General features: G+C 40.7%; 1 protein-coding gene across 2 annotated transcripts in view; it reads left to right on the top strand.

Annotated features, from left to right (window-relative positions):
* Positions 1 to 13,741, top strand: part of EML5 (EMAP like 5) — a 305,038-nt gene that overhangs the window by 109,502 nt on the left and 181,795 nt on the right. For both annotated transcript variants that reach the window (XM_074956087.1, XM_074956085.1), the window contains exons 7-9: positions 4,984 to 5,185; positions 6,477 to 6,614; positions 6,929 to 7,185. In XM_074956087.1, coding sequence (XP_074812188.1) covers positions 4,984 to 5,185; positions 6,477 to 6,614; positions 6,929 to 7,185 — 597 coding nt within the window. The remainder of the gene's footprint in view (positions 1 to 4,983; positions 5,186 to 6,476; positions 6,615 to 6,928; positions 7,186 to 13,741) is intronic.

The following is a 13,741-nucleotide window of genomic DNA, read 5'->3' as shown; positions in this document are numbered from 1 at the left end:
TCCTGGTGCAGGCCTTTTTGCTCCTGCTTTCCCTCATTAAAAGTCACATTCACCTCGAGGAAAGTGCATTGGGTTGGGCACTAGGAGACAGTGAATATTAGTCTCACCACTCCTATTGAGAAGTTTTAATAATTCTGTGCTCTTCAAAGCCCTTATTATTGAGGGTTTTTCATTCCCTCATCAAATTCATTTGGATGTTCAAAAGCAGAATTAAGTATTTCTGCCACTTTTCATTTCCAGCTTTCTTAAAATTGTTGTTTTGCTGCTGTTTAGTCTCTAAGGTGCTTTAGTGTACAATAGCGGGGGTGTATTTTTTACTTTGCACCAGCATGTCGCACACTAACTGGCTCATGTGGACCCTACTGGTATGCACTAAAAGTTCCCTACTGTGCGATAATGTTATTGTTTGAAACAGGACTACATTAACACACACTGAAGAACTTCTGGTGTGCTAGGATCAACATGGGCCAGGCCAATTAGTGTGGGCAACGTTGATGTGCATTACAATTTATACCTCAGCTGGTGCAGACTAAGTTACTGTGTAGACAAGCCCTACTTCATCAAGTGTACCAAGATGATTGTGTTGTCAACTTTCACCTTTTTTATCTGGCTAAAACTCTTGTCTTCCACAAGCATCTGACTATTCCCAAAGGCTAATTTAAAGATATCCTACTTCACAAAATGACTCTTCGGTTATATTACATTTTCCAATTGACATCAGATAATCTCGTATTTGTTAGCTTATTGTATACAACAAAGAAGTTTTATTTTTAAATTCAAAGAGTGGTTTACCAACAACACAACTAACCACCAAAACACTTTTAAGAGCTTTCCAGGGGTGGGTGTTAGACAGATTTCCCCTAGTTTGTTCTTTGCTGTTTTTCCCTGTCATTTCCAAAATAGTAGCAGTAATAACAACAGAAGCTATTGAGCCCAATTATATTCTCCATGTTGGGAAAATATGTGGGAGGAGCCCTTGGGTGAGGTTGGAAAACTCCACAATATTCCATTTGTGGAATTTCCTCTAGATATTTTTATTAAGTTGGAGGGTGGGGGCCTCTCTCCCACTTATCTTCCTCTCTCAACTTGCCTCCCGGAAGAAGCAGGCCATCTAGACCTGAGTCCTGAGCATCCCCTAAAGAGAACTCCATGCAGAGGGTACATAGTTTATTTTTTGTGTGCTTGCACATGTCCATTTCACTTTAGGTGTGTGCATGCCAGTGCACCGCAGTTAGAGAACTTTTTTTCTCAGAGCACTACCTGTTGGGATAGTGCCTGCACCCTCTGCACACTCATGCTGCTAACTAAGGGTATAAAGGGGAAAATCCCCTTCGGTCCCTTTTTACTGTTCGTAGTTGGTAATGGGAGAATGTGTGTGCTTGTCACACTTTTCCCCTTCTCTTAGAGAAATTGTTTCTAGTTTCTATTGTACATAGTTTGTTAGTTGATTATAGTGATAGCTTATGGTACTTGTTTTAGAAATTTGTCTAGTTTATATATATATATATATATATATATATATAAAATATGCTTCAGGCTTAAAGCTCAGTACAGGAGTGTGCCTAAATCCCCAGGATTTAAACTCTATTCTGACTGTAACATACCTATACCAGTTATCAACCCTCATTCCAGATGTTTAAAGTATTTAGGAGAGGGTCATGTAAGGCAGAAGTGCCCTCTCTGTAAAGGGTTTAAGACCAGGGCCAAGAAGTTGAGGTAAGTTCATTTTCACCATATCCTGATAGAGGCAGCTTTGCATCCTCACTTGGAACCCAGCCTCTCGGTACATGGGGGTTCACATTCTACTCTATCTCAAAGTGCACTCCTGGACTTGGAGGGATCCCTCATCAAAGGGAACCAGACAGAAGGCATTCTCCTTCTTTGGTACTGTGTAAACAACAGAAGATGGATACTTTGAATGCCCCTAGCCAGAAGAAGCCCAATTCCTTTTTGAGAGCCAGGTCACTGACAGAGACTCGCAGAAAAAAGTCTGGTACTGAGTTTAGAAATAAGCCAGCCCTAGCTAAACATCCCCCAGTGTCACATTTGTTGTTTACCAATGTCAAGTTGTTGCTTCTGGCACCATTTTCAGTACCATTGAGACTGACTCTATTGCCGGGACCTTTAACAGCTTTGATTTCATCTGAGGTACACACTACGCTCTTGGTACAACAACACCTGAGACCTGTGTTGCAGTCAGGGACCTTCTTTCCCTCTCAGTTTTAGATTCATTGCTGATATGGGAGGAGTTTCATTAGTATCTCATTACAGAAGGACTAGAGCCTCTCCTGGTTCCTCTTCATACAAATCAAAATCTCGGTACCATCATTCTTATAGGAGCAGGTCCAGGGACAGGATGTCTTGCAGCTGGTCCCTGGTACCATATCAGGTCCAACAGTGGTATTTTTGGAAATTCTTGCGGGGTTCCTCTGGACTCTAGGTCCTCATTGCCTAGACCATGTGTCACCGTGCCTCAGTGGGTCACAACTGAGAATACCAAATTCAGAACATGCTGCTGAGAAATAGGACAGATACACCCCAAAACTGGTGATTTTTCTTCCATAAGACAAACCAATCCAGCAACAAAATTAAACTTCTGTCTTACCACACTGGCTAACAAGAGGTCAGAAATGCAACCTCCTTAGGTATTCCAGTCCTGGATTCAACACCCAGACACTAGACTTAATGATTAGTGGTTATTTAAAACCAATTTAATCAATCAAAGGGTTCTTCTGATCCCAAAGGACCAGCCACATACCCAGGTCAATATATAACTGAGATCTTACCCATTAATCACGCTGTTGCCAATCCTTTAGTATCTAATATCTAAAGGTTTATTTATAAAAAGAAAGAAAGAGGTGAGCGTTAAAATTGGTTAAAGGAATCAAATACATACAATAATTACAAGGTCCTTGGATCAGGCTTGAAGCAGTGATGAAATAAACTACTTGGCTTAAGTCAAGTCTCTGGTTGCTCCCAAATGATTGGAAGGTCCTCAGTCCCATGTAGTCTCTGCCAGCTCCGTCAGAAATATGAGTGTGCCCTTTGATTAGAAGTTGGGCTACGTGACTCATTTAGTTTGTGGAAAAATACAGGTAACAAGATGGCTTTTAGTGTCACATGATCTGGTCACATGATCTAGTCACATGCCGTTGCATGCTTCGCTGAGTCATAGCAGAGGCCATTATCCATACTCTAGAACATTCACAAGAAAGTCCATCAGGTGTGGATAAGCCTCTTCTGTGGTCCATTGTGAGTTAAGTGTTCTTTGGTGGGCCATTCAATTTGAATAGTCCCTTCACAATATGCTGGCCAGACTGGATGAAAATTACCCTGTGGGTGATACCACTGGAGCAAACATATTTGAAATACAGGTACATAATCAATATTCATAACTTCAGATACAAAAAGGGTACATGCATAAAAATAGGATAATCATATTCAGCAGACCATAACTTTTCTATTGACACCTTACTTGACACACTTTGTACAAGATTTGTTGCAATTATATGACAGTGGTAGCAACAATGATCTACATGGTTATATTTTAATCATATAACATCACACCATGTACCAATAAATCTCCATAAATCTCCATCAAGGCGATATACTGTACCTGATACCAGTCTCGGTACCGATCCCAGTACCCAGTAAGCAGAGGATGTGCTTCTTTCAGTTGCTTCCAGTTCAAAGACTGCAGAACAGAGGTACACTACAGTGCTTATCTACCCATTTGTTTCTCCCTGGATGAGACCACTGTCTCTGAATGATTCTCCCCATTTTTGGATGATTATATAACATAACAGGAACTTATGAAAAATATAGCCACCTCCCTTGGTATTCAGGTAGCACTAGTCCAGGGCAATCCACACAAGTTAGTGGATATTTTGAATACTGTGTGTCCTGCTTGAGTGATTTTACCAATTAATGATGCCATCTTGGAGCCTACAAAAATCCTTGGGCAAACTCCCTCTCTGATGCTCCCTGCCAAAAGGACTGCGAAAAAGCAGGAGTGAGAAAAGGCGGGAATGCTTACCTGAAACTGGAAAAGTTGCTTGTATAGTAGAAACTATCGACTAAAGCCAAAATTTAAGAATTTTGGCATGCCTAGAGTTAGGCACCTAAATCCATATTCAAGGAAATAAATAAAAGTGATCTGGTTTTCAGAATAGCTGGTCACCTCTAACTGCCCTCAACTCAGTGTAACTTGTGGGTGCTCAACTTCACTGAAAATTAGGATACATGTTTAGATACAAAATATGCAGACCAGTCCCCAAGCCCACTGTATATTGTATACTGTATATTGTTGCCAGTAGGATCTATTTTTCACTCTTTCAACTTGATTAGCGTCTTCTGATAATCAGATGATACACTGGTTGTTTTGTTGATGATGGAGGGCAACCTTGAGTAGACCAGCTTGTGAGATGAAAGGACACTTGTCCTTTAACTTTAACTTTCTGCTTACCTGTAATTCTTATGAAAGCTAAGAATAACACATCCCATTGATATCTCTGTTGATGTCGTTCATGTAGTCTCTGCCAGCTCCGTCAGAAATATGAGTGTGCTCTTTGATTAGTAGTTGGAGTATGTGACTCATATTCAGTATATTACTATATATGTTTAGGAATTAGATGGATTAAAACATACACTTTTATGTGCAAATGTCAATGTGCTGGATGATGCTTTTGTTATGTTAAGATTTGACTACACCTTTCTTTACTTTGCTCTCCAATATGCAAGACTCACTCTTTCTATTAGATGTATGGCAATGCAAGAGGTGGAGGCTGGCATCCCTAAGGTAGTGATGGATGTGTGGTCTGCGGTGGTAAAAAGTCTGTCCATGGCTGAAAGAATAAGATGGTATTTATTATGCCGGTTAATTTCTGGTTGTTTTCTTTCTTTTAAGGTTTTGACAGTTATGCTATCTGTGTGAAATTTTAAGTGGTTCATAACAAAGTGCCTATATATATATTTTTCCCATAGGTCTGTCTGTGAGAAGTGTGTGCTGGCGAGGAGACCATATCCTAGTTGGGACACAAGACAGTGAAATTTTTGAGATTGTTGTGCATGAACGCAATAAGCCTTTCCTGATCATGCAGGGGCACTGTGAAGGAGAGCTGTGGGCTCTGGCAGTCCATCCTACAAAACCATTGGCCATGACTGGAAGTGATGACCGATCAGTCAGGTTAGCAACAACAACAACACCCTCCCCCCCCCCCCCCAACAACAAAATGACCAACAATAATACACCAAACTAAAGCTCCCCACCCAGATTATATATAGCTTTATAGATGAGACCTCATCTTTAGAAAAACAATTAAAATGTAAAAATGCAAAATGATTTATGGCATGTCATATTGTGATATTGAACCAACATAATTTATTCTTTAACTCTAAATACTGATTACTTTGCTGATGGCGGTCTGAAAACAGTGGCAGAAATGGGTAGTTTTCAAAATGGAAATCAAGGCCTTAATTTGAACTCAAATGGTGAAAGGGATTACTTTCATAATTTCAATGTTAGTAAATAAGATGAGTGCCAAAATTTTCAAACTTGGGTAACTAAAGTTACGCACCTAAATTTATATCTGAGTATCTAAGAAGTGATTTAACTTTCAGAGGTGCTGCGAAGCATCCACAACTCCCAAGTTAAATAATTTTGACTGATGTCTTTAGTGAACCTTTTGTCCAAACTATATCAGGCATTACTGAGATGCCTTCTTTTGTGCTGATATGGTACAGTACCTTATAATTCTTATTTACATCATGTTTTTTTTAAATGTGATAGAATTGCATTTCAGACTTGTGACATTTTTGTTTACTTAATGTAACTTAATGTATCTATATTTGTTAAATAAGGCTACAGTCCAATAAATCCTAGTAAATTATTCTCCTTTACATAGTTTTTTTAAACATTTTTCAGATTAAGTGTAGTGTCATTTTTTGCTAATCTGCTAGGAGTTACACTAATATAATAAAAAATTAATTGACATGCTATTGTAAAATTCCATGCTTGAAAAGGCATGCTTAGTATAAGTTAGAAATTATATTGGTATCTGGTCACATGCAGAAAGTTGTGCTACATTGTGAATGATAAATAATTAATAGAAAGGGAGGCATTTGTGTTGTAAAATTTTCAGTTGTTCATTCAGTAATCTTTAACTAAATGAATAGTATACACTTTAAGCAATAGAAAATTCAGGTTTTACAAATAAGTACTGTTCTTTCAAACAAAATGCGTCTGTCTCTGCAGATTCACGAATTAGGTACTCAATTGTACTCTTAAATGTACAAACACTCATTGCTGTATGCAAAGCTTGTAACTTTGTTAGTTTTGGAAGTTGTTGATAGCAAATGACTTTGGAATATAGGTGTAGTGCTGCATTCAGAATATATTCTATGAAGTTGAAATCTTCACTTTTTTTAATCAGAAAACAGCCATTCCTTACATGATTTTATTTAATATTTTATTTTAGAATTTGGAGCCTAATAGACCATGCATTGATTGCACGGTGCAATATGGAAGAACCAATTCGCTGTGCAGCTATTAGTACTGATGGAATCCATCTTGCACTTGGCATGAAGGATGGCTCTTTCACTGTACTTCGAGTCAGGTAGGTACAAAGATTAGAAAATTATAAATAAATTATAAACTTTTTCTTAAGTAATCTGTGCATATTTCCGTTTTGTTTTATGTAGAAAACATGCTAAGAAAGCATTTAAACTTAAATTTTAAACACAGGTTCACAGGTTATTTATGTCTAGTCGTTACTCTGAAAGCATATTAAGACAAGTCCATTTGTACAAGGAATAGTAAATTTCTGAATTCAGAAGAAAATTTTGTCAGGCACATTCTTGAAACAGTGAGCTTGACAACAAGATGATATTCTTTATTGTGCTTGTGACACATTTTCTTTCTCCCTTACAGGGATATGACAGAGGTTGTTCATATTAAAGACAGGAAAGAAGCCATTCATGAATTAAAATATTCACCAGATGGGACTTTCCTTGCTGTTGGCTCCAATGACAGCTCTGTTGATATTTATGGTGGTGTTCAGCGGTACAAAAAAGTTGGGGAATGTGTTGGATCTGTAAGTTTCATCACTCATATGGACTGGTCTTCAGACAGTAAATATTTACAGACCAATGATGGCAGTGGAAAAAGACTTTTTTACAAGATGCCAAGTAAGATTTTGTATTTTTATAATTTACTTTATTTTATAAATTCAATCCACAATATATAGTTAATAAATCTTGGTTTGAAACATTAAGTTGTCGTGGGCATGGAAACTGAACAAAGATGTTATGGACCAAGTAATTATTCAGAGGATAACATGTATGAGAAAATTAGAGACTTGTCCATAAATAGTCTGCCCATTCAGATTTGTCTTCATATTCTAGACTGTTACAGTACTCTGGCTTGGGTAACTAAGCATTTCTGAGCCATAGTTGCTTAATTTTAATTAAATATTCTTATCTTTCTCTTATTAGCAGCATGTTTGCTTTATTACAGTGTTATTTAAAAAAAATATTTGAAACCATTTTTTTAAAATCAGTGGATCGTTCTGAAGAGTGTCTCCTCCTCCCACCTTTTAAAAAAAGATTAATTCTTCTTTGAGTGGTTGCACATCTCTTCCACTTAGATGTGTTTATGTCCAGTGCAACTGAGCCAGACAGTTCTCTGTAGCAATACCTGTCAGGGTGGAAAATACTTTCTGCACTTCCTCATGGCCCCAGGCAAGTGTATACAGGGTGACCCGCTCCAACCTCTCCTTCTGTTCTTCTAACAAGCAGCCAGAGGCAGTGAGAAACTCCTTGTGCTCTGTCATGATTTTCCCTCTCATATTGAGATGTTTCTCTTTTGTAAACAGATCATTCACAAGTGCAAATAGTGAGACAGTAATACCCATTTTAACAATTCTTTATTGTTTAATCATTTTATGAGTTTTTTTTTCTGCACCCTGCAAACAGAGATCTCTTCCTTTCAGACTGAGAGGTTATGCCAGGACCTCTGGAGTTTACTCATTGCCCCTCTTGCGAAGTGTCTGAGATCATAAAATCCCATACCAGTCCTGCTGGAAGTGCCTCTCCACTTCTCTCAAAAATCTGAAAAAGCTTAATCCTTCCACTGTGAAAAGAGGAAGTACTCCTTGTCTCTGGGTTCCTTTCACAAAGAATTGAGACCTAAATCTGTCACAAAATCCAAAAAGAGCACTTCATGTCTTAAAAAGGCCACTGAAGTGTCTCTAAGAACATTCCTCACGATCTGCTCAGTGTTGAGGTTAGACCAAGAGCTTCAGCTCCATGCTCCCCTGACATCCGTCATTCCATCTCTCAATTCCAGTGACTGGTATGCTGCTCTCAATCTCCAAAATGCCTGCTTTCATTTGACAACCCATCCAAGCCATAGAAAGTACCTGAAGTTTGTAGGCCTTCATTGCCAATATACTGTCCTCCTTTTTGGTCTGTCATCTGCCCTAAGGGTGTTTACCAAATGCATGGCAGTAGGAGCAGCTCACCTCAGAAACATTGGCATTCAGGTATTCCCTTACCTGGACAATTGAGTTGTCTGTGACTATTCCAGAGATCAAGTAGAGATCAGCATCAAACAGTCTTCACCTCAGATGCTTACAGGGATGGCTGAAGTCTGTGTATCATCCAATCAAGTATTCTCTGGATTCCAATTCACATACCTGCAAAGGTGCTTTCCTGAGTGAACTGTTGGAAAGACCAATCAACATTTTCAGGGTGTGCCCTTTCCCACTCCTTTTCCATCCCTGACCTTGACTACGGAGGTGTGTCAGGGCACATCACTCACCACTGGGCTGGTGCCTTCTCCTGGTCACTCTGAGCATTGCTCGAGGCCGACAACCCTCCCCCTCCTTAGTTTGCACACCATCACTTTGTCTCTGCATTCACCTGCAGCCCCCCTTGTAGTCTCAGGAACCTCAATGCCCTCTTCCTGGTTTGGCCCTCTGGCCATGTCACTATCCATGTTTTCTCCCTTTCGGGGGTCTCACCGTGCCTCAATGGGTCACAGCTAAGAATGCCAAATTCAGGATAGACTCTTGTGAAATAAGGCAGACTCACCCAAAATTGGTAGTTAGTCTATCATTAGATTATACCGAGCCAGTAAGAAGAATGAATTTCTGTATCACCACACTGGTTAACAAGAAGTCAAAAATGCGATCTCCTTAGGCTTTCCAGTCCTTGGCTCACCACCTAGACACACTGGGCTTTATGATGAGTGGTTACTGAAAACAATTTAATCAGATGTAGGGTCCTTCCAATCCCAAAGGATCAGCCTCTTAGCCTGATCAATATATAATTCAGATATTACCCAATAATCACACTGATGCTAATCCTTTAGTAGCTAAAAATTAAAGGTTTAATAATATAAAAAAGAAGGAAAAGTGGGTTATTGAATGATTAAAGGATAAGAACATAAGAATGGCCATAGTGGGTCAGACCAAAGGTCCATCCAGCCCAGTATCCTGTCTACCGACAGTGGCCAATGCCAGGTGCCCCAGAGGGAGTGAACCTAACAGGTAATGATCAAGTGATCTCTCTCCTGCCATCCATCTCCACCCTCTGACAAACAGAGGCTAGGTATACCATTCCTTACCCATCCTGGCTAATAGCCATTAATGGACTTAACCTCCATGAATTTATCCAGTTCTCTTTTAAATCCTGTTATAGTCCTAGCCTTCACAGCCTCCTCATGCAAGGAGTTCCACAGGTTGACTGTGCTCTGAGTGAAGAACTTCCTTTTATTTGTTTTAAAGCTGCTGCCCATTAATTTCATTTGGTGGCCCCTAGTTCTTATATTATGGGAACAAGTAAATAACTTTTCCTTATTCACTTTCTCCACACCACTCATGATTTTATATACCTTTATCATATCCCCCCTTAGTCTCCTCTTTTCCAAGCTGAAAAGTCCTAGCCTCTTTAATCTCTCCTCATATGGGACCCGTTCCAAACCCTGAATCATTGTAGTTGCCCTCCTCTGAACCTTTTCTAATGCCAGTATATCTTTTTTGAGATGAGGGGACCATATCTCTACGCAGTATTCAAGATGTGGGCGTACCATGGATTTATATAAGGGCAATAAGATATTCTCCGTCTTATTCTCTATCCCTTTTTTAATTATTCCTAACATCCCGTTTGCTTTTTTGTCTGCCGCTGCACACTGCATGGACATCTTCAGAGAACTATCCACAATGACTCTAAGATCTTTCTCCTGATTAGTTGTAGCTAAATTAGCCCCCATCATATTGTATGTATAGTTGGGGTTATTTTTCCAATGTGCATTACTTTACATTTATCCACATTAAGTTTCCACTTTGTTATGCAATCACTTAGTTTTGTGAGATCTTTTTGAAGTTCTTCATAGTCTGCTTTGGTCTATCTTGAGCAGTTTAGTATCATCTGCAGACTTTGCCACCTCACTGTTTACCCCTTTCTCCAGATCATTTATGAATAAGTTGAATAGGATGGGTCCTAGGAACTGACCCTTGGGGAACACCACTGGTTACCCGTCTCCATTATGAAAATTTACCATTTATTCCTACCCTTTGTTCCCTGTCTTTTAACCAGTTCTCAATCCATGAAAGGATCATCCCGATTATCCCATGACAATTTACATAAGAGCCTTTGGTGAGGGATCTTGTCAAAGGCTTTCTGGAAATCTAAGTACACTATGTCCACTGGATCCCCCTTGTCCACATGCTTGTTGACCCCCTCAAAGAACTCTGATAGATTAGTAAGACATGATCTCACTTTACAGAAACCATGTTGACTTTTGCGCAACAATTTATGTTCTTCTATGTGTCTGACAATTTTATTCTTTACTATTGTTTCAACTAATTTGCCCCGTACTGACGTTAGATTTACCGGTCTGTAATTGCCAGGATCACCTCTAGAGCCTTTCTTAAATATTGGTGTTACATTAGCTATCTTCCTGTCCTTGGATACAGAAGCTGATTTAAAGGACAGGTTACAAACCATAGTTAATAATGCCGCAATTTCACATTTGAGTTCTTTCAGAACTCTTGGGTGAATGCCATCTGGTCCCGGTGACTTGTTACTGTTAAGTTTCTCAATTAATTCCAAAACCTCCTCTAGTGACACTTCAATCTGTGACAATTCCTCAGATTTGTCACCTACAAAAGCTCAGGTTTTGGGAATCTCCCTAACATCTGCAGCCGTGAAGACTGAAGCAAAGAATTAATTTAGTTTCTCTGCGATGACTTTATCCTCTTTAAGTGCTCCTTTTGTCTCTCGATCGTCTAGGGACCCCACTGGCTGTTTAGCAGGCTTCCTGCTTCTGATGTACTTAAAAAAACATTTTGTTATTACCTTTTGAGTTTTTGACTAGCTGTTCTTCAAATTCCTTTTTGGCTTTTCTTATTACATTTTTTACATTTAGTTGGGCAGTGTTTATGCTCCTTTCTATTTACCTCACTAGGATTTGACTTCTACTTTTTAAAAGATGCCATTTTATCTCTCACTGCTTCTTTTACATGGTTGTTAAGCCACAGTGGCTCTTTTTTAGTTCTTTTACTGTGTTTTTTAATTTGGGGTATACATTTAAGTTGAGCCTCTATTATGGTGTCTTTGAAAAGTGTTCATGCAGCATGCAGGGATTTCACTCTAGCCCAGAGGTGGGCAAACTACGGCCTGCAGGCCGCATCCGGCCCGCGGGCCTGTCCTGCCCAGCCCCTGAGCTCCTGGCCCGGGAGGCTAGCCCCCAGCCCCTCCCCTGCTGTCCCTCCTCCCCCGCAGCCTCAGCACGCTGCGCCGCCAGCACAACGCTCTGGGCGGCCGGGCAGCACAGTTCCAGAGCCGCGGCCTGACCCTGTGCTCTGGGCGGCACGGTAAGGGGGCGGGGGGGTTGGATAGAGGGCAGGGGAGTTGAGGGGGGTGGTCAGAGAATGGGGTGTGGATTGGGGTCAGGGCAGTCAGAAGGCGGGGAACAGGGGGGTTGGATGGGGCAGGGGTCCCGGGGGGCAAGTCAGGAATGAGAGGGCGGGTTGGATGGGGCAGCAGAGGGCAGCCAGGGGTGGGGGGTCTGGGGGGGGTCAGTGGACAGGGAACAGGGAGTGGTGGATGGGGTAAGAGTCCTGGGGGGGCCGTCAGGGGGTGAGAAGCGGGGGGGGGAGGGGAGTCAGATAGGAGGCAGGGGCTGGGCCATGCCTGGCTGTTTGGGAAGACACAACCTCCCCTAACCGGCCCCCCATAAAATTTTGGAAACCCGATGTGGCCCTCAGGCCAAAAAGTTTGCCCACCCCTGCTCTAGTCACTGTACCTTTTAATTTCTGTTTAACTAACCTCCTCATTTTTGCATAATTCCCCTTTCTGAAATTAAATGCCACAGTGTTGGGATGTTGAGGTGTTCTTCCCACCACAGGAATGTTGAATGTTGTTATATTATGGTCACTATTTCCAAGAGGTCCTGTTGTAGTTACCACTTGGACCAGATCCTGCGCTCCACTCAGGACAAGATCGAGAGTTGCCTCTTCCCTTGTGGGTTCCTGTACCAGATGCTCCAAGAAGCAGTCATTTAAAGTATCGAGAAATTTTGTCTCTGCATTTTGTCCTGAGGTGACATGTATCCAGTCAATATGGGGATAATTGAAATCCCCCACTGTTATTGAGTTCTTTATTTTGATAGCCTCTCTAATCTCCCTTAGCATTTCATCGTCACTATCACTGTCCTGGTCAGGTGGTCGATAATAGATCCCTACTGTTATATTCTTATTAAAGCATGGAATTATTATCCATAGAGATTCTATGGAACATGTGGATTCATTTAAGATTTTTATTTCATTTAATTCTACATTTTCTCTCACATATAGTGCCACTCCGCCCCCCACACGACCTGTTCTGTCCTTCCGATATATTTTGTACTCCGTAATGATTGTGTCCCATTGATTGTCCTCACTCCACCAGGTTTCTGTGATGCCTATTATATCAATATCTTCCTTTAACACGAGGCACTCTAGTTCACCCATCTTATTATTTAGAGTTCTAACCTTTGTGTACAAGCATTTTAAAAAACTTGTCACTGTTTATTTGACTGCCCTTTTCTGATGTGTCAGATTCTTTATAGGAATGTTTCTTGTCTGATCTGACCCATACTTTGTCCTCTTCCATCCTCTCCTCCTGACTAAAACGTAGAGAATCTCTATCAATAGATTCTCCTCTAATAGAAGTCTCTGTCCGATCCATGTGCGCCTCTGCAACAATCAACTTTCCTCCATCTCTTAGTTTAAAAACTGCTCTGCAACCTTTTTAATGTTAAGTGCCAGCAGTCTGGATCCACTTTGGTTTAGGTGGAGCCCATTCTTCCAGTATAGGCTCCCTCTATCCCATCATATACATATAAATGATTTTCAGTATTCATAGATCAGGATCACAGCAGTAATGGAATGAAGTGCTAGCTTGCAAAAGTCTCTCTGGGATCACCCAAACAGATTGGGGGTCATCAGTCCTTGTTTAGAGCGCCTTTGTTAGAAATACAGTCCAGAGAAAAGAAGCACGAAATGAAGACAAAATGGAGATGTCTCGGGTGTCTTTTTATATTCTCTGCGACGTCCATGGGATTTTACTGTCCCAAACAAAGCCCACAGCCCTGTTTGTGGAAAGTTACTGCCCAAGATGGAGTCCAGGGTCACGTGAGCATATTGCATGTCCTTACATGGTTTGCTGACTCACATGGGGGGACTGTTGGCCCCTTGGT

Source organism: Natator depressus, chromosome 6 (genome assembly GCF_965152275.1).
Source record: "Natator depressus isolate rNatDep1 chromosome 6, rNatDep2.hap1, whole genome shotgun sequence".
Lineage (NCBI taxonomy): Eukaryota > Metazoa > Chordata > Testudines > Cheloniidae > Natator > Natator depressus.
This window is presented reverse-complemented; position numbering and strand designations above follow the sequence as displayed.